This window comes from Lutra lutra, chromosome 18 (assembly GCF_902655055.1).
Source record: "Lutra lutra chromosome 18, mLutLut1.2, whole genome shotgun sequence".
NCBI lineage: Eukaryota > Metazoa > Chordata > Mammalia > Carnivora > Mustelidae > Lutra > Lutra lutra.
This window is the reverse complement of record NC_062295.1, coordinates 796393-821179: the sequence shown is the minus strand read 5'-3', so window position 1 is coordinate 821179 and position 24787 is coordinate 796393. Positions and strand designations below refer to the sequence as shown.

General features: G+C 63.3%; 1 protein-coding gene across 1 annotated transcript; it reads right to left on the bottom strand.

Moving 5' to 3' along the window:
• Positions 1 to 14854: 14854 nt before the first annotated feature.
• SOX8 (SRY-box transcription factor 8) lies at positions 14855 to 19795 on the bottom strand. The gene is made up of 3 exons (XM_047714593.1): positions 19203 to 19795; positions 17642 to 17871; positions 14855 to 16911 (listed from the first exon to the last, which is right to left on the bottom strand). The coding sequence occupies exons 1-3, from the start codon at positions 19622 to 19624 to the stop codon at positions 16175 to 16177; spliced, it is 1389 nt and encodes a 462-aa protein (XP_047570549.1). The 5' UTR covers positions 19625 to 19795; the 3' UTR covers positions 14855 to 16174.
• Positions 19796 to 24787: the final 4992 nt, after the last annotated feature.

The following is a 24787-nucleotide window of genomic DNA, read 5'->3' as shown; positions in this document are numbered from 1 at the left end:
GGACTTGTTTTTGGCGAGTTTATATAGCTACCTTTGTTCACATAAAAATCCGGAGGCCGCCTCCTGCGCGCTGGGCCCCGGCCCCCTCCGACACTTGGGGGAGGCCTTTCTGCATGATCTGCGTCCCCTGCGGGTGCCGTGGCAGGCCCTGCTCCGAAGCGTCCGGCGCAGTAAACCCTGAGCCAGGATTTGTTTAACCTTTCACCCCGAGGAAGCAAGTGCGCCTCTGAGTGCCCTGGCGCTCTCCTGTGTTTTTATAACTCCTGGCAGGCACGCTTTGGAGCCTGGAGAAAATCTGCCAATAGCCACCGCAGGGGTGGGCTTCTGCGCGGGCTGGCCCCTCCCAGGAAAAGTTCTGAAGCCTCGTGGGTCTCTGCAGCACACCCGTTCATTCATTCATTCACTTGCTCGTGCCTTCACAGCTGACTTCCCTCTCCAGCCAGGGGTAGCGGCTGCTGGACTGCCCAGCCCCGGCCTCCAGTACCTGCCCACCCTGAGACCGTAGGCAGGCGATGGGGAGTGGAGGCCTTCGTAACACGCCCAGGTCCGTTGCCCTCAGAAATCAGGAGGAACGGCCGAAGGAAGAAGGCAGGAACAGAGAAACTTGGCCTCACTTCAAGTCATCCCAGCAAGCATAGGCCACCTTCGCAGGAAGTGAGCCCTCTGTCTCTAGAGGTAACCAAGGAGAAGATGTTGGGCTCAGGATGCTGCAGGGAGCAGGGTGAGCTGGGAGAACCTGGGGTCTCTCCAGGAATGCCCCCACCCACTGCTCAGAGACAGCATGCTCCCGGGGGCCCCAGGCCGGTCTGCTTCTTCCTGCCAACGGCCAAGACTTGGAAGGAGGTGCTAGACAGCCCAGGAACCAGGGAACGTGTGGACACCCAGGTCCACAATGAAGACCCAGCGCCTCTACCAAGAGAGGCCAGCCGGCCACCCCTGGCCTTGGGGTCACACGACAGATTTTCGGCTCCAACACACTCTTGGGGCCTGGGTGAGATCCCCCAGGGAGCTACCGCCCCACAGCCGTCCACCCAGGGTGGGGGGTGCTGCTGCAGGGCAGGCCGAGGAGAGCAGAGGGCAGGGGAGGGGGCCGTCCTCGGCCCCGAACCTGAAAGCCGCCTCTATAAACCCAGCCTTAGGAGAACGCCGTGGGAGCATTCTCCCTAATGCGGTGCCGCAGGTGCCCTCACCCCACTCACCCTGCCTCCCCTCTGCCCGGCCGTGTCTCCAAGCCTGGCAGCAGCCCCAGGGTCGCCCAGAAGGCTCAGTCCCTGGCACAACCTCTGCTCATCATCACTGTTGACCGAGGGGGGGCAAGAGAGCGGAGGGGTGGGGGGCGGGCAGTGGCCCCAGGGGACCCGCAGCACAGCTCCCACATGCACCCGCCGCACTCCCTGGGCCCCTGCCATGTTTGTGAGGGTTATGAGCCACCCCGGAGCCCCCGAAAGGCGCTTACATTTATGTCGGGGAAAATAACAGGGTTTCTTGTCCATGAAACGCCCATTCATGGCTTCTGGAGGGGAGAGGAGCCTTGGGATCCAACCCTGCAGGAGCGTGAAACTCACCGTTGTGCTCACCTCGCGGCCTGGCAGGCTCGGATCCAAAGGCGGAGCCGGGCGCCCTCTCCGTGGTGCTCCTCCTGGCTGTGGCCCCCGGAGCAGGGTCTCCCAGCCAAGGTCCGGCCGGGGGAGGACCGGCTGTGAGCCCACAGGCTGCTGTGTGCGTCTGCACTGTGCTCCACTCAGGGGGATGGGGCGTGAGCCCCAGGGAGGGGCTGGTTTACACAGCGAGGGACACAGAAGCTTCTGGAACCCCTCCCAGAGCGTGGCCATGGGCTGCCTCAAGTCACACGGTCCTTGGCCTACAAATATTTCAGTAGAATCCCTGGTGGCTTCTGTCAGCCAGGCAGCCACACCGGGCCCCACAGACAGGGGCTCAAACAGGAGTGTGTGTGACAGAGACCCAGGTGTGGGCAGGACTGGTCCCTCCCGAGGCCTTGGCTTTCAGAGGCTCCCCAGTGAGTCTGTGTGCTCACCTCCCGGAGATACCAGGCGCCGGGTGGAGACCCCCCTAAGGACCTCATTTTACCTTAATCACCCCTTAATCACCCCTGTCTGCAAACACAGTCCCAGCTGAGAAACTGGGGGTTAGGACTTCAACGATGAGATCTGGGGCACACACTGGTCTGTAAGGCAACGTCCTCCAGCAATCGCCCCAGGGGAGGTGGGGACAATGATCCGGGGGTTTGCAATTTGCAAACACCTCCAGGCCCGGCTGCCCTTCACCCCCACAGGTAGGGGCCTTGATTTTCTCCCCTGGCCCTAGGCCCAAGGTGGGGACGCAGCGCTCTAACCCCCAGGAGGCACCAAGAGACAACCTCACTGTCCAGGGACCTCAGGCAACATGCAGGACTCGGGTGCTGGTGGTGATGGGGCTGCGAGACGATTGTTAACGGACTCTCTCCACCCCTCAGGACTCCCAGAACAAAGCCTCTCTGGGCCTCAGTTTCCCCACCTGGAGGTCACACGTGTAAGGGCCTGTGTCTGAGCAGAGTGTCCCTCCCGCGGCAGCTGTCGTCACTGCCAGCAAAGTCATGGATCAAGAAATCACACCTAGGGAGCAAAGGCGAGCGGAGGGCACACAGCCCACCCCCGCCAAGGGCCTGAGTGCCCAGCACCCTCCTCCCCCACACTCCCCTGCAAGGGGTCACCCTGTGCCTGCCCAGCCCCTGGACCCACGTGCTCACCCAAGCAAAGGTGGGGCCTGGCCACGGGGACACCTGCCTGAGGCTCCATGGCCTCCTGGGGCTCCCAGCGGAGGCCCCCGCACTCTTCCTGAGAGTCTGGCAGCCCTTGGAGACGGCACTGAGCAGTTGATCCCAGTTACTGAGGTCCAATGGCCCAGGAATAATGAAAGGGGTATGATGCTGGGACGCTTTCTGGGGATGTCGGTTCGGGCAGCCTCCAGGTGCTGCTGCCCGGGGTCCGTGTGGCAGGGGCTCAGGGCGGACAGCAGCTCCAGCAGCCGCCTCTGGGGCCAAGTCTGCGCTCCCTGCCCCAGACTCTGGCCACCAGCGGGGCTGTCTGTGAAGCCAGGAAAATACCGCCAACGCCTGCCCCTTCCTCGCAGATGGGTGTGTGATTGGGGGGGGTGGACAGCGAGCCCCTCGGCCACGCGGGACTGCAGGGATGAGTATGGGGCCGTCCGTGGTGCTCTCCGGGTTTGCACACTGCGCGGGAGGCTGGGGGTGAGGGAGCAGGGTGTGTGGCCCCGACCCCAGCGCCTCTCTGGAGCCGGAGTCCTCGGCTCTGGGCAGGGTCCCCGGGACGCCAGCCGGTCACCGGCCGTGCCTCCCCGTCCCAGCTCCTCCCTCTGCACCCCTAGCACGGTTCAGGCCCCCAGCGGCCAGGCCCCGACAAGGGCTTTCATTTCTGCAAAACCAAAGCTGTCCCTGACCCGGGAGGGCCGAGCCTGCGTCCGAGGCTTGGCGCAGGGGAGGCCAGTGCCTCAGGCCCATCTCTGTCCCGGATGAAGATTGCCTACCCCCCTCCCTGCCCCCGGGACCTCACTTGGGCTTTTCAGCATTCTGGAAAAGGTCAGATTTGTCGTTAAGTGGTCACAATGCAAAAGGTCTGGATGAGTCACCCTGGCTGCCACGGATCCTTGTGCTTTAATTCCTTTTCTTCATGGAGGTGAGATTCTGTGGCATTTCGTGCTGCCCCAACACGTGCGACCCTCAGGTCAATCAGGCTCCGAGACCACGGTCATCCCCCCGAAAAAAGACCCTGCCCCCATCCTCAGCGACCCTCCCAGCCCTCCCCCAGCTCCCCGCAGCCACTCGTCCACTTTCTCCCTCTCTGGACAGTTCGCAGAGGTGCGGTCACACAGCGTGGCCTTTCGTGAGTGGCTTCTCTCGCTGAGGGTCCTGCCTGGGGGTCAAGGGCCGGCCCCCTGGGTGTGGCCGAGTCCTGGGCCTCCGTCTGCCTGCCCACAACCCCGAGTGAGCACTTCCCAGCCCACACTTGGCCATGATTTTGTCGTGGTTCCTTCTGGAGGCATCGCTGGAAAACCAAGGTCCGGGGCTGCCTGAGGATAATTTGGATCTCATTAATTTTAACCAGCCCAGGTGTGGGGTGTCAGGTCCTGGGGGGGCTGTCCGGAGACACTGATTTCCTGTCAGGGAGGTCGGTCCACGTCTGCTGTCAGAAGCGGGCTGGGCCAGGTGTGAGGCCCTCCCTCGGCCCCGCACCAAATCGCTCTGGGGCCCATCAGCAGGGGACGCACGGAGGCCCGAACAGGCCTAGAGGCATGCCCAAGGCGGGACGGAGATGCCAGAGCCCAGGAGGCTGTACCCCCCCGGCTCGCCCAAGGGTCCCTGCCCAGGGAGGCCATGTCCCCCAACCTACCCCGGGGTCCCAGCCCAGTCTCTGCTTTCCCTCCCCTGCTATCCCTCGCTCGACTTCCAGCTGATTTTTCTGTCGGCATTCCAGGGAAAATCAAATCCTCCCGGGTAGAAAGGGCATCGGTCCAAATGAGTTTTCTGAGTCTGGTTTAAAACACTTCGGGAAGCTCCAGGAGAGAAAATATGGTTTTGATTTGGTGGAGCAGGCGCAGACCCCCGACCCCGAACTTAGCCCACATGGCCTGAGAGCCCGTCTCCGAGACTCTCCCCCAGACACAGTGCGTCACAGAGCGTGTCGCAGAGAGAGCTGGGCCGGAGCTTACTGACAAGTGGCCTCCCTCCAGGGCCTGGAGCTCCCGTCCGAGGCCACGGCTTTCTCTGAGCCCGGGACCCGAGGGAGCTCAGAGCTCGGAGAGCTAGCCGCCGGAGCGCGGACAGACACTCGTCCGAGGTCCTGAGAAGCTTGGGTGGGGAAAAGACTTGATCCCACGGGGCCCACCCTGGCCAGCACAGCTCCCCTCTCTCAACGCCCACGGCCTGGTGGCAGGCGGATGTCCATGGTCCCCTCCTGCCTGGGACTGCCCGTGAGATGGGGTGGAGGGATGTGGTTGGAAGTGAGGTTCTTGTAAGCACCTTGGGCATATGTCTTGCCTTGTTTGAGGTCAGAGGTGTGGGTCACGCCCACCCGGGGATCCCAAGCCCACCGGCAGGGAGGGCCTGGCTGCCCAGAAGCCATGGCGAGACGACCCCAGGGGCTCTCCTGCTTTCGGTCCCAGGCCAGGCTCTCCAAAAGCCTGAGGCCACACCTGCGGGCAGCCGGCCAGCCTCCCAGGTCTGGGGTCATGGGGTAAAGGCCCTCCTGCTCCTAGGGGTCCCCAGAGGTCTGCACACCTCCCGCACCCCATGTTGACAGAGAACAACCCGGGAGGCCTCACCAGTGTCTGATGCCTCGTGACCCGGGAGCCCCTGATTGCCCCACAGCAGAGTGTGGAAGACCCCGCCCAGGCTCTGAGAGGCCACAGGCTTGGTGAGGGGGGCGGAGCCTCCACACCTCTGTCGCCCAAAGGCCCTCAGAGGGTCACAGCTGTGAGGGGCAACTCCAGGTGCCTGACATGACCCAAGTGGGCCTCACTGCTGCCCTCTTGGGCCGCACAAAGTATGGGCAGGGTGACTGGGACCCACACGGTCCTGACTGGTGTGCCGGTAGCCGGTGGGGACCTGAGCAGCAGGGGAAATGATCAGAGGGGCTCACAGCTGGGGGCAGTCCTTCTGTCCTTTCCTTTCAGGTGTTGAGTGCAAGGGGTGACCTCGGGCCCTCAGCCATCCCGGGCCTGGGTCCTCTTCCAGGCTCCCTGCCTGCCCCATTCCTCTACCTTCTCCCCCACGGGCACAGCCAGGCACCAGCGCTCCCTGGACGCCCACTGCGAGCCAGTCCCTGCTGTGAACCCTGCTCCAAAACCCCCCAGGCCTGAGGGGCAGGGTTGCCAGCAGGCCCGGCGGGCACACATGTCCTTCACTTCGTGGCTGCACCAGCCTCAGAGCCCGGCACCAGCACCCGTCACTCTGCCTTCTGTACCCATGGCTGTGGGGACAGCAATTTAATCCCTTTCCTTGAGCTCGTCTGGGTCCAAGCGCCTCCTCACTCAAGCCCACCACCTGGTCACCGCCCAGGACCTCCATCCCTGCTGGCTCCCCCGGCCTCCAGGGCACCAAGCAGGCAGCACGTGGGTGCCCATTTCTCAGGTGGGTAAACTGAGTCTGTGCCTTCCCCTGACGTGTAACCTGCAGGGACCTCAGAAGCTGCTGGTAGCTGGGGTCCCTCCACCTCTCTGACGCGGCGTCCGGGACGGTGGGGCCGTGCACCGTGCAGACCCGAGCTGCAGAAACTCCAAATAAAGGATGACTTGGTCGGGGATGCCTGGGGGCTTCATGCAAAAGAGCCTCTGAGCGGGCTGTTTTGTAACGAAGCAGGGAGCAGGCTCGCCCACACTCCGGATCTGCCGCGCCCGCCGCCGCCCACAGCCCCTGCGGAATTAGCTCGCAAATGGGAGGAACAGGTGACGGGCGCCTGCTCTGGGATGGGAGCCCTCCGATCTCACACCCGAGGTGTGTGAAGCAGGAGGCGGGGGCGCGGGCCGAGACCCCGTTGCAAATTCAGATGTACTTTGCCTCCGTTCCAAAGCCGCGTCCCTGCTTTGCAAGAAAATGACTTTCCTGCCAGATGGGAGCAGGACGCCCACCTCCCCGCAGCGCCACACTGCGTGCATTCCTGAAGGGCTGAGAAACCCCCTCAGCCTCCGGTGGGCCTGCGACATCCATTTCCCCAGGCGGGTGGGTGGGTGGGGCCTGGGCTGGGCTGGGCTGGGCTGGGCTGGGGAAGGAAATACTCCAGCCAGCGCTTCCTGCGGGGGTCGCCCGGCCTCCCGGCATCTCCAGCCCGGCCTGGCGGTCACGGGGACTGGAGCTGAGCCAGCTCACTGGGGGCCTCCGGGTCCTTCCTGGGCTTAGGGCTGACCTGAGCAGCCTTTCGTGCCCCCCACCCGGGGCCCTGGCCCTCTTTGTCCCCTTCCCAGGGTTTAGTCTGGGGTCCCAGCTAAGCCGGGAAGCACTGACCCGTCAGGCCCTGTCCCCTCACACATTAAACTGGGCACAGACAGGGACAGCCAGCAGGCCTCCGAGCCTCAATGAGGGCGCACTGGCTGAAAAGGAGCCAGCTGGGACGCCCTCCTTCCGGGCATGGCATCGACGTCAGCTGCCCCCTCACCGCGGCACACCCGCCCGCCCCCAGCCCAGATGCAGGGGTGCTCGGGGGCCCCTTGATGACTGGACGACTTCCCCAGGACCTGGGCTGCATCGGCCACCTGGCACTGAGATTTCCTCTTTTTACCCATGCTCCCTGGGGGGGCTTTTCCTCTCCCAGGGATTTGGGGCAGCTGTGAGTGGGCTCCGTCCCCCTGCCCCTCCTCTCCATCAGGGGAGGAACGGTGCTCCAGATGCCTGAGAAGGTACGAAAGGCTTTCGTTGGAGCCGTTCCCCTGCTTGGGGACGTTTTCTTCCCACCTGCTGAATCGGAAGGAATGTTCTGGAATGTGGAGACCCCCAAGGCTGGGAGAGACATCTAGGGATGTGGCTTTCCAAACGGCAGATCCACATAACTCTGGAATGATTCTGAAAGAAATCTCCCAGAAATGTTTTTCTCACTGCTCTGCCTTTAAAGAGAAAATCAAAACCAAACCAAACCCTAACTACTTTACATAAATGGGGTCTCGTGGGATGTCCTCTGTCCGCGGGCGGCTCCGTGTTGCCTCCACTCCCTCTCACCGTCGGACTGACTCCCGATGTGTGAAGGATCATAATTCATTTGTTCACCAAGGGCGTGAGGAATGTTCCTGGACAGCGGTCGGCTGTCATGAGCCGGGGAACAAGAGCCTGCGTTGGGGCTGGGTGTGCCCACACCTGGGAGGGGAGGGGCACGCCCGCTCCTAGGTCACCTCCTGTCAGCTTTCAGTGGGACTGCCCGTCCCCCACGCTCTCCAGCTCCTGATGCTCTCCAGGGACCCTAGCAGGTACCACGCCTTGTGCCGGAGAGCTCGGCGCACCCCAGCAGCTTGGTGACCGAAGGTCCCATTCGTCTTCCTTGGCCACTGTCTTAAGTCCAACATGCCCCTGAGCTTCCTTCTGTCCACATGGCCTGAGATCTTTAAGGGGAGCAAGCAGGCCCCCGGGCACCTTCATTCACTCATGGGTTTGCTTGTCCCGCAGACACTCACGGAGCCTCTGGCCATGTTCAGGGTGGCCCAGGTTGTGGGTGACAGTCATGCACGGTCACAGCCCTTGATGCTGTGGAGCTTGTGAGGCTGCCCGGGGGCATGCTGCCCATGTTGGGACGGGACTGCCCTCCACCCCTGCTCCCCACCCACACCAGACAGGCGCGAGCATGGTAGAATGTTCCATGCCTGTTTACTAGGGTGACTGCCCTCCTGCTGCTCCCAGGACACAGGATTTCCAGCCCTAAAATGGGAAATACCCAGGAAGACGAGGGTGAGCTGGGCACTCCACTGCCCCAAGCCTTGGGACTCAGAGCTGTGAGGGGCTTGGGCATGGCTCAGACCTGCCCTCAGTGCTGCCGCTCACTCAAGACCAAAGAGAAAAGGGCTCCCGGGGCTGAATAAGGGACAAAGGCGATGCTGTTCCCCACGACCAACCCTGGATGAGGGCTGAGGTCACAGGCTCCTGTTTAGGGATGAGACTGTAGAAAACACCTGAGGGGATGCAGCTGTTCCAGGAAGTCTCCCCTGCAGCAGGCTGCGTCCCTATGTGGGTTCCTACAGTCCCCCTGCACTTGTCCTAGGGGACCCTTCACTGATGGACCGAGGGAACCCAGGGCCAGATCAGTCTTCTTCTTTAAAGCCCAGTACCTATTGCATGATGGTCACTGGATGGATGGGAGGTTGGATGAATGGACGGACGGACGGATGGATGGATGGACAGACGGACGGAAGGATGGATGGATGGATGGATGGACGGATGGATGGATGGAAGTTTGGATGGATGGATGGATGGATGGATGGATGGATGGATGGATGGAAGTTTGGATGAATGGATGGATGGATGGATGGATGGATGGATGTTTAGGGGATAGACGGATGGATGGAAGGATAGATACAGAGCAGGTTGCCCAGGCTGGCAGGCTAACCCCCTCCTGAGGTGTGAGCCCTGTCACTACAGCTCAGCCATGTTGGGCGGTGTCTGTTGAGTGGCTGCTTCTAGCCAAATCCTTCACTAAGCTCATGAGCACAGGCATCCCCGCATTCCTGAGAGCCGTCTCTGGGGTGGTGGGTATTGTTCTGCTCACGCTACAGGTGGCCCACTGGGGCGAGAGGGGCTGTGTACCCTGGGAGGCCCAAGCTCCAGACACAGGCACTGTACCTCAGAGTAGACCCTGCCCCTGCCTTGACACCCTCTCCCTGCTTGGGGAAGGGTGCACTACTCGGGTTCCTAGAGCTAGAGCTGCCCAGATCCTCTGGCCACCTTCATCCCTCCCTCCCCCATTATCGACTGAGTTCCTAAGGGGACTTGAGTGACCTCTGGAAGTGGGGAGAAGGGGAAGCTCCCCCTCTTCGGGGCTGATGCCCAGGGTGTCACGGCTCACCTTAGCTTCACACACACATTTGAGAGGGACACACACACACACACACACACCTCAGTGAGTTGCGAAGACATCGATGGTACTTCCCAGCAGTGTCTGGACACCCCACCACCTGACAGACCCTTGTCACCTGGAAACAGGTGTGGCCTCTGCTTTAGGGCGCCTGACAGGGGTGGAGACCCTCTACCCAGAGACAACCAGGGCTCGCCCTCGGTCTGTGTGAGAGGCTGTCCTCTGGTCTCAGGGACATGAGGACAGCCGTGGGACACAGGCCAGGTTCAAGTCCTGGAGTAAGGGACACAGCTTAGCACCCTTATCACCTGTCGCTTAGGGGTCCCTCCAGAATTGCAAGTGGGCCGAAGGAGAGGGTGCTGGCACGGTCCCACCAGCAGCATGCTGAGGTGGTAGGGGCAGTGCCGGTTGTATCCCTGTCCCTGAACATCCGGCAAGGGAAATGTTGTTGACTGACCAACTGACAAACACTGCTTTTACTCTGCCGTTCTCATCATCCCTGGGGCAGGGGCGACCTCTCCCCATCCACCCAGAATTTCTCCCCCTCTGTCCCACAGGCACCCAGAGCGGCAGCAGGAAACCGAAGGACAGAGTGCAGCTAGTTTTCAAATCCAGCCCCCAGGGAGATGTGGCTCATGGGGACAGCGGCGCTGAGCCCCCACTCCGTGGGCCAGGAACCTCGGTCAGCGGGACCCCTGATGAGCCCCCCTTCACAGACTCTCCACTCTAGCACCCCAGCCCCCCGAGAAACTCAAATTTTCTGGGTGGGAGAGCTGGATCTGTGGGTGGCACTTTTTTCCTGGTGACGTCTGGATAAGCATGACAGCAGCTCAGAGAGGAGGAGCCTGGCTCTGGGAAGAGCTTCTGGGTCTCCCCCGTTTCTTCTCCCCTCCTTCTCCTCCCCCCACCCCTGCCTTCTGCCTCTCTCACCGTCGGGGAAGGACCCCCATGCCAGCCTCTGTATCCCACCCCCAGCCGGGAAGTAGAGTCCAGGGGCCTGAACGCCCATCCCCAAGTCCCTTCGCATCCAAATATTTACTGCCATGTCTGCACACAAAAATTAATACGCCAGTTTTGTCTGCGGTTCCCACTACCCGCTTTGCCTTTGGGGCTCAGGCCTGCCCCCGCCGCCCCGGCCGGCCACAATGCCAGCGCCCACAAAGCCCGCACAGAGGCCGGCTGGTCGCGCATACAAAGCACCCAGCCCCGCCATTATCATTCCGGAGCCGAAATCCAGCCCGGCGCGCATCTCATCGGTCATTCAGCAACCCTTAATGACTTGTCAGTTCCTTGCCCTGCCATTTTCTGTCTAATTAATTCTTTTATTGTGCACCGGATAAAGAAAGACAAAGGCCTCCCCGGCAATAATGATTCATTAAAATGCAGCGCCTTCTCCGCAGCTCTTGGCCCCGCACCAGCCCGGCTGCTCTGCCCGCTGCAGGCCCTGCCCGCCCGCACTCCCGCCGGGCCGCGCACCCCTTAACCCTTTGCAGCCCCGCAGGCCTGGCTGCATCCTCCCCGGCCTCAGGCTTGAGGGGAGCTGGGGAGCGGGGCTCCCATACACGGGGCTCGGGGAAGAGCCCGGTGGACTTCGCAGTCACCATGCCCACCAGCGTCCTGCACTTTCCCACCGGGGCCTCAGCGGGACTGGATTCCAGCCCAGCACCTCCCCCAAAGGTTGGGCTGCTGGGGTGCTCCGCTCAGGGCCGCCCAGCGTGGGTGCAGGAGGGAGGGAGGCTGAGCTGAGCCCTCGAGGCTGGGGCGCCCTGGGAAGGGAGTCAAGGCCCCAGGGGCACAGGGCAGGAGGGTACCTGTCACGTGTGTCTGTCACGTGTGCCAAGCCTGGGCAATCCTCAGAGCCCCTCGGTGAGGTTGTCACCATCCCACGGTCACGGGAGGAAACAGAGGCACAGAGATGACTGGCAAGGGACAGACCTTCGGACCCCTGGCCTGGCCTGCCTGGGGTTTGGGGGGTTGTAAGACACCCCCCATGCAGCAGGAGGGAGAGGTGCCCCCTACTCCCCGAGGCTTCTGAGTGCACATTCTCTGCCTGGTTTACTTTGAATTTTCTAACCAACAAACCCACCTCACTGTGCGGGTGAGCAAAAAGAACTGTGTGATCAGAGGTAGTAACGTGTTTAACAGTCACTCTCGGGCCTCTGTGCGGAGCTCTGGGTCGCAGCCGCTGGGTGGAAGCCGCAGCCGGTTCCTAATCTCACTGAGAGCCCCCAGCTCTACGGGGGGGGCTCATTCCCATCTTACTGCTGGGAACTCAGAGGCTGCACGGGAAGCCAGGTGCCCCGAAGCCAGCAGGGAAGGCAGGAGCTGGGGAACCCCTCAGAGCCCCGCTCCCTCTTTTTGGAGACAAAGGGGCTGGGGGTGAGCCAGGCTGGGCTCTTAGCACCGGAAGGTCCTCCCAGGAGGGCAGGGCCACGAGTGTCTTCTCTTCTCTCCTTGGAAGTCTCCATGGGGGGGGGGGGTCCCCCAGCGACCCCGGGTCTCGGCAGCCTTGGTCTGCACATCTGCTCCCTCCGGATCCAGGGACCCCGCAAGCAGGCAGGCTGTGGCCCAGGGTGACAGAGCAGCAGGAGGCATGAGGACGTGAAGTCTCCAAAACACAGAACCATGATGCTCCTCTTCTCTGCCTGACTTCCTCCTCTCCGGGAGGCAGCAAGGGGACTGGGGTGGGTCCCTGCAGCTCCCGGCAGCCACCCAGGTGTCCTCCGGATGGAGCTGGGGGGGCGGGGCCTGAGGGGCAGCAGGGCTGTGCCCAGCAGGGAGAAGCAGACGCCCGGGGCTCAGGGCATAGGGAAATGTCTCCTTCCCTCAGTAGCGCCACATGCCTGGGGCGGCAGATTCCTCTCCCTTGTCTTGGGGTCTACACTGGCCCCAGGGGTGGGAGCAGGGGATCTCACACCGCTGTCTCTATGACCCTGAGACCACTCCTGGCCAGCACAGGTTTCCCCTGAAGGCTGGTGGAAAGTGTCCCAGGAGGCTGTCCAGCGGCCGTCAGTCACCACCCACAAACACGTCACTTCAGCCCTGATGTGTGGCCCACCGTCCCTGCAGACCCGGTCGGCCACAGACGAGGTCCGTGAAGATCCTCCATCCAGGGCCGGCCTGGAGGAGGGAGGACAGGGGTCCACGCTGGGGACGCTGGGGAGGGAGGACAGGGGTCCACATAGTAAGGCACCTCCCTGAGTCGGTGACACTTGCCCTGGCTGCTGTCCCCCAGATGTGGCCAAAAGTCAAAGCAGGCAGGGTGGGGGTGGAGTGTGCCCCAGGGAAAGGCCTGGGTGGGGGGGCGCGGGCCTCCCCCGGCAGCTGCTCCGAGGACATGGGCCATCCCCTGAGCTGACAGCCGCGCCAGCCGTGAACTCACATCCAAACAGAAAACCCACTCCTGAAAGCAGATATCATCCCAGGAAGAGCGGCTGTGAACAGGCCCGGGGTTGGGGGCTGGGGGCTTTCCCAATCTACCAGAGCAGGGTCTGGGTCATAAGGCTGTTTCCCCTTTGTCTCCGAATAGGGCATTCTGTTCAGTTGAGATCAGAGGCAATGTGCTCTGCTCTGGGGAAGGAAACGAAAAATGAGGAACTTTTCCCGCCAGCTCATCCCCATGATGGGCCCATGGGCCGCTCTCCCTGAGGGCGCCACCCTGGCCTTGGGCAAGGTGGGGCGAGGCCATCCGTGTGAATGATGTTGTCTGCTGGGAGCTCCCTGGGAAAACCCTCCCAAGCCTGAGGACCAGGGCAGCCCCTGGGACCCCTCGCCACGGCCCTGACTGCCCCTGCCCCAGGGATCCACGTTGCCTCCTGGCGACATCACTGGGGACCCGGCGTTTGGGAAACAGAGCCCCCAGGACTCCAATGCCTGAGAATGTGCCCTCGGGGAACCCACTGGCCTGGCCCCCGGAGAGCAGGGGGCAGGGGGCGGACGGAGGCACGGCCTTGTCAGAATGGTGGTGGCAGTCCTCGCTCTCCCTAGAACTCCATGATGAGCTCAAAGGGAGGAAACCCTCCGGAGGCTTGCCCGGGCTGGGACCCAGGGCCGTCCGGGCCTTTGCACCAGGCAGGCAGGCGGGAGGAAGGGCCACACCCCCGGGAGTCAACACGCAGGAGCCCCTCCAAGTGCAAACTGAACCGGCAGGGCCTCCCGCCCCCAGGAGCCTGGCACGGCCTGATAGATCCCAGAGCAGTGAAGGGGCGGCCTTGCTCCCTCTGTCAGGGAGCTGGATGCGGGCGCTTTCCTTGCTTCGGGGTGTCCGTGTGAGAGCCTGGAGGGCCGTATGGACCTGGACAGCCCTCGGCTGCACCAGGACATGCTGGACCGGCCCCACACGGGCATCCGTGAGCCTGGCCTGCAGCCCCCTGCAGACCCCGCCTGGCCCAGGAGGCTTGGCACACCCCAGACCTCACGAACCCTCGTAAATCTGGGCAGCTCTTCCCCAAGACTACTCTTGGCAGGCCTGGGACAAGGCTCTCCAGCGCAGGGTGAGGTCCGCGCCCTGGATCGCAGCCACACGGGCGGCTGGCAGACAAGGAGACAGGCTGGGCGCCCCCCTCCCCCGCTGGAACCACAGAGCTAGTTGTTTCAGGGATCTGGGTCCTCGTGAGTAGCTCAATCTTCCTCTGGGCCCCAGACGCATCCCCAGGGCCCAGCGGCGGGTGCACCCAGCCCAGTGAAGCCCTGAGGCCGGCTGCATAGGCCGGGCGGCCCCAGCAGGGGGTGAGGCCACCCCTCGCCTGCTCCAGCTCCCCACAAGCATCTCTCTCCTGAAACAGTCAGCTAACTGGACAACCCCGCCTGGTGCCTGCGGGGCGGCATTCACCCAGCTCCCAGCTTGGCTGGGCGCCAGGGCCCGAAAAATGCCGTCAGCCACCCAGAAACCCAGCTCTGGGATTCGCCCGGGAGGAAACCATGGCCCCAGATTGGACCCGATTTGCCTACTGAATAGGCCCTGGGCAGGGGTGGGGGGGCCGGGGAAGGAAGGCTCTGGCTGGCCAGCCAGCATCCTGGGGCCTGAGATTTGCTCAGACGCAGATGCAGTCCCTGGAGGGGGGGGTCGGGGGGGTGCCTGGCTGTGCCCCAGGGCTGGGACGCTGTCTCCGTCCTGTCCTCATGGGGCTCCCGGTGCCCACATCCTCCGAGGAGGGCCCAGGTCGAACCCCACTCCTGCCTCGGCCGAGGCCCTCCCACACGGGACCCCAGACGTACAGAAAGCAACACACAAAACGCAGCCCAAGTAGATAAAAAGCTTTTTTTTTTTTTTTTTTTTTTTTTAATTTTATCAAACTGGTCTGTACGAAAGTTAGCGTTGCTTGGTCAGAAAGCAGCAGAACACAGCAGGTAGTGGCGGCGGAAGGCCAGACTCTACGCGGATCGGCAGAGTCGGCGTGAGAATGAGCTATATAGTTCCCTGCCCGCTCGCCCAGGAAGAGACAGGCAAAAAAGAAAAAAAAAAATTGTTTCTAGAAAAAGGTAGGAAAAAGTAGAAAAAGTAAAAAGAAGCGACTTCTCAGACGTCTCTCTATGTACAAAGTTGAAAGGCACAAGTTTCCATGAAGTAGGCGCGGTCAGTGCTCGGCACACAGCGGAAGCAGGGGTTACTCCTCTAAGACTAAGCCTCTAAACACTTTAGTGGACGAGGTTTTAGCTTCACAGCTTGTAGGTGGCGTCTGGTTCCTAAGAGCCCCGATGAACGAGCCACCCCGTCCCAGGAAATCCCCGTCCTGGGCAGCGACCAGCTGGAGCCACAGCCCTGGGGCCGGGGCGCCCCTGCCCGGTCAGAGACACTGCAAGGCAAATCCCTTCTCCTCCCTGGGCGGGGGGGGCGGTTCCTGGAGGGGCCTGGAGCTCAGGGGGTGGGGGGGGCTACCCCACCTGTCCCCCCAGCCCTCGTGCTCAGCCACCGGCCTCTGTTTTGTCTTCAATTCTACTCACAGCACGAATGACTTCATTAATTAAAGATAAAGTAATACAGAACATAAATACACTTCAACAGCTTCCCAAACAAATCGAATGTGTTTAAGCTTCCAAAATAAAAATTTAAAAAAGTAAAATAAAAAGAGAGAAGTGTTAGTCGCAGCCAAACCTTGCCAAGAAGAGCCTTGATGGCAGGCAGCACCTCAGAGCTGATGCGCCGGTCCCCAGAGGGGCTCCTGCAGTGGGGTCCCCTGGAGGTCTCCACGCTCGTGAGGCTGGCGGGGACCCTGGAGCACAGGAGGCCGGAGACCCCATGCCTCTTCCCTCCTTTCTGTTTTGTGCTGTGGCTGCTCCGTCCACCGAGAGGCAAAACCAAGGCGCTGGTGCCAGCAGGGAAGAGGGCCTGGTGGCGGTCCTTGGTTCCAGAGTCGCCAGGCATGGTGAAGAGAGCGTGGGAAAGGGGCTCCGTCGGCCGGCCGCAGGGAGCGTGGAGATCTGGAAGCCCCGTGCAGCGCGTGGATTACAAAGCGAGGCTTCCCGGCACACTTCAGCCTGCACCTGCCGGTCCGCCCCCAGCCCTCCCTCGCTAGCGCACCCCTCCGCGAGACCGGAGGCTCCATCCGTCCTTGCTGAGATCCAGGCTGTCCCGCACCGACACCAGTCCCCTCCCCGGGGCCACGGCGCCCTCAGGGTCTGGTCAGGGTTGTGTACACGGGCTGGTCCCAGTTGCCGGGTGGGCTGTGGGCAGGCGGCACAGAGAGGCCGCTGAGCAGGGGTGAGGCGTAGGGCCGACGAGAAGGGTGGAAGTAGGGGCACTGGTAGAGGCTGGACGGGCAGCCAGGGTACGGGCCGTAGTAGCTGGGGGCCTGCAGGTCGGTGTAGTCGCCCTGCGAGCTGGTGAAGGAGCTGGCGGCCGCGGCGGGGGCGGCCGTGGTGACGCTGGCCTGGCCGCTGTAGGAGCCGTAGTCGGCACGGCCCGGGGAGCTGTGCGACTGGTCTCCGTAGTGGCCGGGGCTCAGCTGCTCCGTCTTGATGTGCGGCCGCGGGGGACCCGCCTCAGTGGGCGACGCGGAGGCCGAAGGAGCTCCCTTGTGGGCCCACACGGGGGACGCCCCGATGCCTGCCGACCCCGAGTGTGAGTAGGAGGCAGCCCCGTAGGAGGTGGCGGCGGGCTGGCCTGGCTCCGCGGGCAAGGCCGAGTGGCCGTTGAGGGGCAGGTACTGGTCGAACTCGTGCACATCGAAGGTGTCCATGTTGCCGATGACCTCGCTGCTCAGCTCCGAGATGTCCACGTTGCTGAAGTCGATGTTCTGACGCCCACTGTCCGCCAGGCGGCGGCCTTCCAGCTTCAGCTCGGGCTTGCCCCCGTGGTGCAGGTCCGTCTTGGGGGTGGTGGGTGGGGTGGGTGGCCCGTGGGTCTGCCCTAGGGACAGAGCACGTTTCAGAGATGAATGCCCCTTCTGTGGGGGGCTGGCCAGGCCGGCGACGCGCACCCGGAGGAACACGAGCCCGCTAACTGCCACAGGTAGAAATCAACGGCTTTTTGTTTCTGTACGTTTCCCAGAAATTCCAGCATAGCCAGACCCAGACCTCACTCCTTGGCCAAGGAAATTCCGTTAAGCACTGTTCTCGGGCGAGAGCTGGGTCTGCGGACGCCCCGCTGTGAAGACCGAGGTGGGGGAAAGAAAAGGAAGTGCCCGGCCCCCTGCCCACGACCACAACGGGACCCACACAAAACGTGTTCTCCCGGAGGTTCGCAGCTTTGGCCGGCTTGACCGAGACTGCTCGGCTGGCCAGGATTCTCCCCGTCTGTCTGATGTTAAAGCCGGGCAGCTGACCGCCACGCCAGGGGCAGGAGTGCTGGGTCAGCACCAGCTGGAAGACCAGTGGAAGCAGAAACGCCTTCAGGCAGAGCAGAACACACCCACATCACCCAGCGCCGGCCACGGCAAAGCTTTGAGACCCTCAGGGCTCGGTTGGGGCTAAGGAGTCCCCCGGCCACCCGTGTGCATCGGGGAACCTGGGATTATCTCAAAGCCACCTGCCCTGGGAGTGAGCCCCACTTCCCACACCCACTACCCATCTCAGCAGACGTGGAGACCCCCAGTTCTCCTGCTGGGGCAGGCACCTGCTGTGGGGCCCCAAGAGCCCACCTGTGTGGTCGCTGTGGTGGTGCGGGTCACCCAGGCCGGCATCGGCCTTGTACACGGCGCTGCCGGGGTGGGGGCCCAGCTCGGGTCCGGAGTCGGAGTCTCCTTGGCCCGTCTTCACGCTCTTCCTGCGGCGTGGCTGGTACTTGTAATCTGGGTGGTCCTTCTTGTGTTGGACCCGCAGCCGCTCTGCCTCCTCCACGAAGGGGCGCTTCTCACTCTCGCTCAGCAAGCTGCAGCACCAAGGGCAGACGTGGGATGGCCCGAGTCCCCATGCTGCCCGGGGGGCAGGGCCTCACCCACCCCGACACTCACGGGGAGGCCCGTGCATGCCCCTGCGCCTCAGCAAGCACCAGGCAGGCTCTCCCCTCACCGGGGACAGGGCGCTCAGGCCAGCGAGGAGTTCTGGCGAGGTCTGTTCTCACCAGGGTCTCAGGAACGTGCTACAACAAGACCCAAACCTTCCCACCTCCATCATCTTTACTTCCCTTCGCTCAGAGCCTGTGTAAGTCCCTCCCCTTGGGGCTTTCTCAGGCAGGCGGGGAGGAGGCAGAACCCAGCGGATAACACACCGGGGACAAAGCGAGAGTTCCTGGGAACGGGCAGGGATTCCATGGGCATCTGGGCTTCCCAGACCCCCAGGAACGCTGGCAAAACGCGTGTGATCCTCACTGAGGCTCAGAACACACACGGTCCTCTGAAACCTTTCCAGAAACTCACCTCCAACCGTCTACGGAACAGGCCGCGGGGCTGCCGGAGTCCGCTGTGCCCAGAGCAGACAGAGACAGGCACGCAGAGGACAGACGTCCCAACTCCCAGTGCCCACTCCCAAGGAGAGGGGCAGGAAATGGGAGCCCAAACCCACAACCATCCATTTTAAACCCAAGTAGAATAGAACACATTTGGTGGGGATGGGCAGTTCTCAGCACCACTGCTGTCCTATTTTCTGCAAAAATGTCCAGCTTTGCCCTCTCTAAGTATGTGCACAGCGTGCCTGCGCTGGACCCCTCCTGTATCTCTCATCCTTCCCTGCACAGGGTGCAGAGGTGGGAAAGGAGGAAAAAGCTGTGGGGACCGTCCCAGCTGAACAGACGTGCACCCCTCCAACTGCCTTCACTTCCCCACATGGGGGTCAGAGTGGAGGAAGCCCTTTCCAAAGAGGGACACGTCCAGAGGGCACTACCCTGCCTGCTACTGTGTCCTGCTTCCCAACAGAAGCCACCTTCCCTTGGAGAGGGCCAGGCCTCCAGACTCTGGGGCCGCTCACGCGTGGGGTCCCCAACCCCCACATGCCATCCCAGCCTTCACCAGGCTGCTGGCGACTGAGGGAGCGTGCTAGGGGTTGCACACTTGCCGGGCAGCCCTTTCTCGGGTCAAAGAGGGGGTTCCCACTGGGACTGGCCCTGAGAACAGCCACTGGGAGCAGAGCCGAGGGCCGGCGCGGGGCCACCTCCAGGGTCCCTGCGCACCTCCCCCAGAACCGCTGGCAGCCCGCCCGCGCGGCTGCGGGGCCCCGTCCCTGCACACACGCACACACACGCACACCCGGGCACCGCGCACTCACCGCCACAGCTTGCCCAGCGTCTTGCTGAGCTCGGCGTTGTGCAGGTGCGGGTACTGGTCCGCCAGCTTGCGGCGCGCCGCCTGCGCCCACACCATGAAGGCGTTCATGGGCCGCTTCACGTGAGGCTTGGCCTTGAGCGCGCCGCCGCCGCCCCCGCGCACCGGCATGGGCACCAGGCTCCAGTCGTAACCCTTGAGCACCTGCGACACGGCGTCGCGGATGCAGGCCGGGAAGCGCTCGTCCGCCGCCTCCGCCGCGTCGCCCCGGACGCCGCCCCCCGCGCTCGCCGCGCGGCCCAGGCCCTCGGAGCCGGCAGGCGACGGCGGCGCGTCCGAGTCCGAGTCCTCCACGTGCGACATGGAGCTGGCGGTGCCGGACGGGCTGCAGGGCGGCTGGGCGCGGGCCTCGCTCATGTCCAGCATCGGGGCCGCGCGCGGAGGGGCGCGCACCGGGACCCGCGGGGCCGCTGCTCAGCTGCGCCGCGGCCGCTCCGGGACCCGAGGTCGCCGCGCCGTGGCCCGACCTGCGTCCCCGCCGCCGCCGCCGCCCGACCCGGGCCTCCCCGCTGCCTCCGCCGCCGCCGCCGTCGCCGCCGAAGCTCCGTCCCGACCCAGGACCCGCAACAAGTTTCTTTAAGCGGCAGCCGCGAGGCCCGCCCCCTCCCCGGTTCCTCATTGGCCGGCGCGCGCCCCGCTGCCCCCGGGGGCGGAGCCTGGCGCCCGCCCCTCCCCCACCCGAAGAAAGTGCCTCGGTTCCCTCTGCGCCCCCGCGCGCCCCGCCCGGCGCCGCCCCAAGCCTGGGGCCCCTTTTCCAGTCGGGTAGGGGAGGGAAAGGGGTCGAGGACCGGGGACGGCGGGGCGCTCCGGGGTGTCTCTGCGAGGCGCGTCGCGGCTCCTGTGGGTCCCGCCCCCGGCCGGGTCGCCAAGCCGGGGGAAGCCCGCTCCGCGTGGAGGCGGGTCCTCCAGAGCCTCCCCCACAGCGGGTCCTGAGCCCCGACGTCTCGCCCACAACCCAGAGGCGCCAGGGTCAACTCCTGCCAGCCTGCAGCCCAGGGGAGGGTTGGCTCGGCCGTGTAGCCTCAAAGCCCGGGCTCCCCGCCCGCAGGGCCAGCGCGCCGGGCAAGACCCTCCAGCGCGCCCTTGGTTTGCGCGCCGTGCACGTCCAGGTAAAGCGCGCCCTAGGGCCGCGGCTGGGAGCTGGACGATCCCAGGTTCCCCGCCCAGTCCGGTATGAGCGGGGAAAGCGCGGGCGGGGGAGCGGCCCCAGGAGCCGGGCCGCAGAGGGAGGCGGGAGCGCTGGGCAGGGACCGAGCTGAGCCTACTTGCGGAGTCCCTGGGGCGGCCCGGCGGATGGCGTGGCCGGACGCGGGGGCCTAGGGCCTTCCGGGCCTGACCCGGTGAGGGGGTGGGCGCTGAAGCTCTCCGGCTGGGCGGCCCTGGGTGGTCCGGCGAAGGTGATGGCCGCCCCGGGGCGCCTTCGGTGGAGGAGGTGGGCGCGCCAGCCTGGAGGGAAGGGGCGGGCTGTGCGGCCCGGCTTGGGGCGGCGGGGTCGGAGAGGGGACATTTCTCCGGAGGCTAGAGCCGGGCCGCGGCTCCGAGTCCCCGCCCGAGGCCGCCCCCGCGAGTTGGCCTTGGGCCTGGCAGTCCCCGATGCGGCTCAGATTCTTTTGGCAAACCCTCGGGGAGGCGAGGGACCGGCAGCCCAGAGCTTCGCCACAGGCCCTCGGGTGGCCGAGTGGGAACACGTGCGGCTGCGAGCTGTTTTTCGCGGGCCCTGGGTGACCCTAGGCAAGGGCGCCCGATTCCTCTCCTCAGAGTCTTGGACGCCCGGGCCACTGGCCGCTGCAGCCAAGGGGCAATGCCCGGAACGGAGTGGGTGTGCTACCAGAAAACTCCAAATTTAAAGTCGGTGGGTCGGCGGAAGAGTCTCCCTCCGAGTGCTCATATACCGATCCCGGGTCCACCACCGAGCCCGGGTCTGCCCAGGGCAGGCCTCCTGGCCCCACCCAGGCCTGCCTTGGCCACCGGGGTTCCGATCCTTTAGCTCGCACTTGGGCCTTGGAGCCCTGTCCACCTGGGCTGCCCGTCTAGGGATGAAGCCTTCACCTCAGGGACTCTGGGGGCTGCCCAGGGATCCCACAGCCTTGCATGGGAACATGCTGGCCTCTCTGTGGGGACACCTCAGAGTCTAAGAGGGAGGAGCCCAGATTTCCTGTCACCTGCAGGTGACCCCAAGGCACAGGATGGGCTCGGCTCCTTGCCCTACATCAGGGAACCTGATATTGTGCTTTATGGCCACGGGGATAGGGCGCAGTTGCTGTCTAAGGTGAACAGCGCCGGTGGAGGGCCCCAGGGCGGCAGAGCTGAAGCCTCTGGGCTTGGCCTGTGCCCTTGTCTCCTGTCCTGTGGCCGGCCTCCCTTGGCTCTGTCACCTGCGGGGAAACATCCTTACCTGCTCATCTGCAGTGGCCTCCCCTCGAGGTCCTGCCCTCCATCTGGGGTCTGCACTCCGCACTCTGCAGCCAGAGGACTGAGGGAGGCCCAAACGGGGATCGCCTGAGGGTACGCATCCATCTTACTGGCCCGTGGGGACCCATTGCAAATGCAAGCAGGAGAAGGGTTGAGGTTGGCAGACCTGGACCCCCGAGAAAACAGGTCCCAGTCCCACCCCTCCCTGCATCCAGTGTACCACTGGGCACCAGATCTGCTGTGCGCAGAGACAGGAAGCACAGACGGCATGGGAGGCATCAGGTAAGGCAGCCTCTCCCTTCTCCCCACTGGCCCAGAGGGTCATGGGCTGGTGACCACCAGGCAGGGGGAGTCCCCTGCCAAACCCGGGTCGTACAGGTCCTAGGCCCCACCCTCAGCTCCATGGGGCTGCAGCGACTGCCCCGGAGATTGGTAGGGCTGGTGGGCCATGCCTGTCATGTATGTACAGCTCATGACTCCTACAGGATGGGTAGGGAGGGCAAATCCTGCCAGGCCCAGACTCGTGCTGTCTGTGTATGCCCTTCCCCACAAGGCAGCATCCAGGTGTAAGCTCATCGGCCCAGCGCAGGCTATGGACACATAAGGTGGCACGCAGACGTACTCCACAGCCTCCTGGCCTTCTGGAAGGCCCGTATACTTACCAGCCTGCCATCCAGCCTCCTCCTCTGTTAGTGCTGACCTCAGTGCATGCCCTCAGTGGCTAGGCAGGCCTTAAGCAGGTACGTGGGTGTAGCGTTCAGAGAAAGGGGTGACTGCGGTTGCTTCCTGTGTTCCTTAGTAATGATGAAGCATCTGTTTTGTGCCAGGGGCTTTAGTGGGCAAACACCAAAGAGATGCGACACTCACCACGGCAGAGGGGTGTGTGTGTGTGTGTGTGTGTGTGTGTGTGTGTGTGTGTGTGTGTCTGGGAAGGGGTCTTTTGAGGAGGCAAAATTCAGCTGAGACCTGAAGCTTCCAACTTCTGGAAGAAGGAGGAAAGACCATTCCCTCAATGGCAAGGAGGTTGGGAGGAGGCAACATGTGCAAAGGCCCTGAGGCAGCAGAGAGCATAGGGTATCTGAGAAAGAGTGAAGCTACAGTGATTTAAAACTTGAGGGACAGGGGCGCCTGGGTGGCTCAGTGGGTTAAGCCGCTGCCTTCGGCTCAGGTCATGATCTCAGGTCCTGGGTTCAAGCCCCACATCGGGCTTTCTGCTCAGCAGGGAGCCTGCTTCCTCCTCTCTCTCTGCCTGCCTCTCTGCTTACTTGTGATTTCTCTCTGTCAAATAAATAAATAAAATCTTTAAAAAAAATTAAAAAAAAATAAAACTTGAGGGACAGCTCTTTGAACCTCCTCTCAGTCCACCTCCTGGCTGTTCCTTCCTGCCCCCACCCACCCCAACTTCACCCAGTGGCCTTTGCAGACTCAGGGATGTGATCCGATAGGCCAGGTGTAAACCATATCCCTGCCCCTGGGGCCTAGGAATGCCGATGGAGATGAGGATTCTAGACCTACACCCTTGGCAGGGCCCCAAGGGCACCTGTGAAGAAGGGCATACAGGCTGGCAAACACCCCTGTGCCGACGAGCCCGGGCTGGTCCAGGCCCGGAGGGTTCCAGGGAGACCCTTTCCAGGCAGAAGACCCCCAACCCTTCCACCTGTTGGCTTCTAGGGAAGCTCAGAAAGCCCGTGCCCACATGTGTGCACCCCATGTGTGCCCATGTGTGCATACACATCCCTGTGCGAGCACGTGTGTGTGCTCCCGGGTGTGTGTGCATGCATGTGTCCCTGTGTGTGTGCGTGTGTGTGCATGCCCATGTGCACATGCGTGTGCCCCTATGTGTGCATGTGCATGTGCCCTGTGTGTGCCCAAGTAAATGTGCAGGCATGCCCGTGTGCCACTATGTGTACATGTGTGTGCTCGTGTGCACGTGTGTGGGGGGGGTGGGCCCTGGAGAGGCTGAGTGGGAAGGAAGGGCTGCCCACCATGGAAGTGGGCATTGTACTCTCACTGCTCGCAGCACCCTGACGTCTCTCCCCACCCCCTGCCCAGCCCAGATCTTGGACAGCCTGGGAGGCCGTGTCCGTAGTGTGTATGGTCTTTCAGAGAAAGGCACTGGGGGCGGGCCACAGGGGCTCTTGAGCCCCAGGGACGGCATGGCCCCTGTGTGTCTGCAGTCGTGACCTGGGCCTTTCCGTGAGCCAGCCCGAGGCAGTTGGCATCACATCCTGGGACCCCCGGCTCAGTCTCAGAGATTAATTGGTGCTTTTAATTACTGGCTGGTCTGCAGAAACCGAAAGTCTCCGACACAGATGAGCAATCAGCCCCGAGCAGCAGCTCCATAAAGACAGCCTCATCCTGCCCCACTGAGTCTTCGGAGAGAGAGGCGAGGGGGCTCCCGGGGGCGCCAGGAGTCCAGTGTCCCTCAGTAACAGACCATCAGGGCTCCGGGCCAAGCTTTTTGTTCAAACACTCCGACTTAGTTTGCCAGCTGGCGTGGAAGTTCTGGTTTGGGTCAAAGCCCTCCCCTTGGTTGGGCTGATGACCACTTGGGAGCTGGCTGTGTCTGTTCCTGGGCCTTCTCTGCTCTGCATGCGGAGGACACTAGAAGGAAGATCCCACCTGGATTCTGCTCCCTCCGCCATAGACCTTGGTGCTGCGGGCCAGCCTGTGGGGGTCGCTGAGCGGCTCGCTCCAGAGAGGGGCTCCTGCTCAAGCCAGTGTATCTTCAGGACCCTGCCCAGCCTTTAGGTAGGGATGGCCGCAGCTCCATCTCTGCACCTTGTCGCCAGCTCTGAAGCCTCCTGGGAGGAAAGCCACCCTGCCCAGGGATGATTGCTGATGGCCCAGTGGGACCCTCTGTGTGGCCATTCTTGGAAAATGTTTGGGGAGAGGGCGATGTTGAACCCAGAGGGCTGAGCCCCAGTGAACACGGCCTGTCCAGTGACATGTGCTACACAGATGTGTTGAGAACAGCTGTGGTCTCTGCCCAGGCCTCCGGTCACCCCCTGCTGGTAGTGACACCCCCCACCACCGGCCCTGGCCTCCAGCTGTGCCTATCCATCTCTCCTCTCTCTGGCCTGGGCCTGGGGGGCTGACTCCACCAGCGACATTCAA

Coding starts and splice junctions, on each gene's coding strand:
- SOX8 (XM_047714593.1), bottom strand. CDS start 19,624: ATGCTGGACATGAGCGAGGCCCGCGCCCAGCCGCCCTGCAGCCCGTCC. Junction 17,872..19,202: donor ACGCTGGGCAAGCTGTGGCG/GTGAGTGCGCGG, acceptor TTGGTGCTGCAG/CTTGCTGAGCGAGAGTGAGA. Junction 16,912..17,641: donor CCACCACAGCGACCACACAG/GTGGGCTCTTGG, acceptor CTCTGTCCCTAG/GGCAGACCCACGGGCCACCC.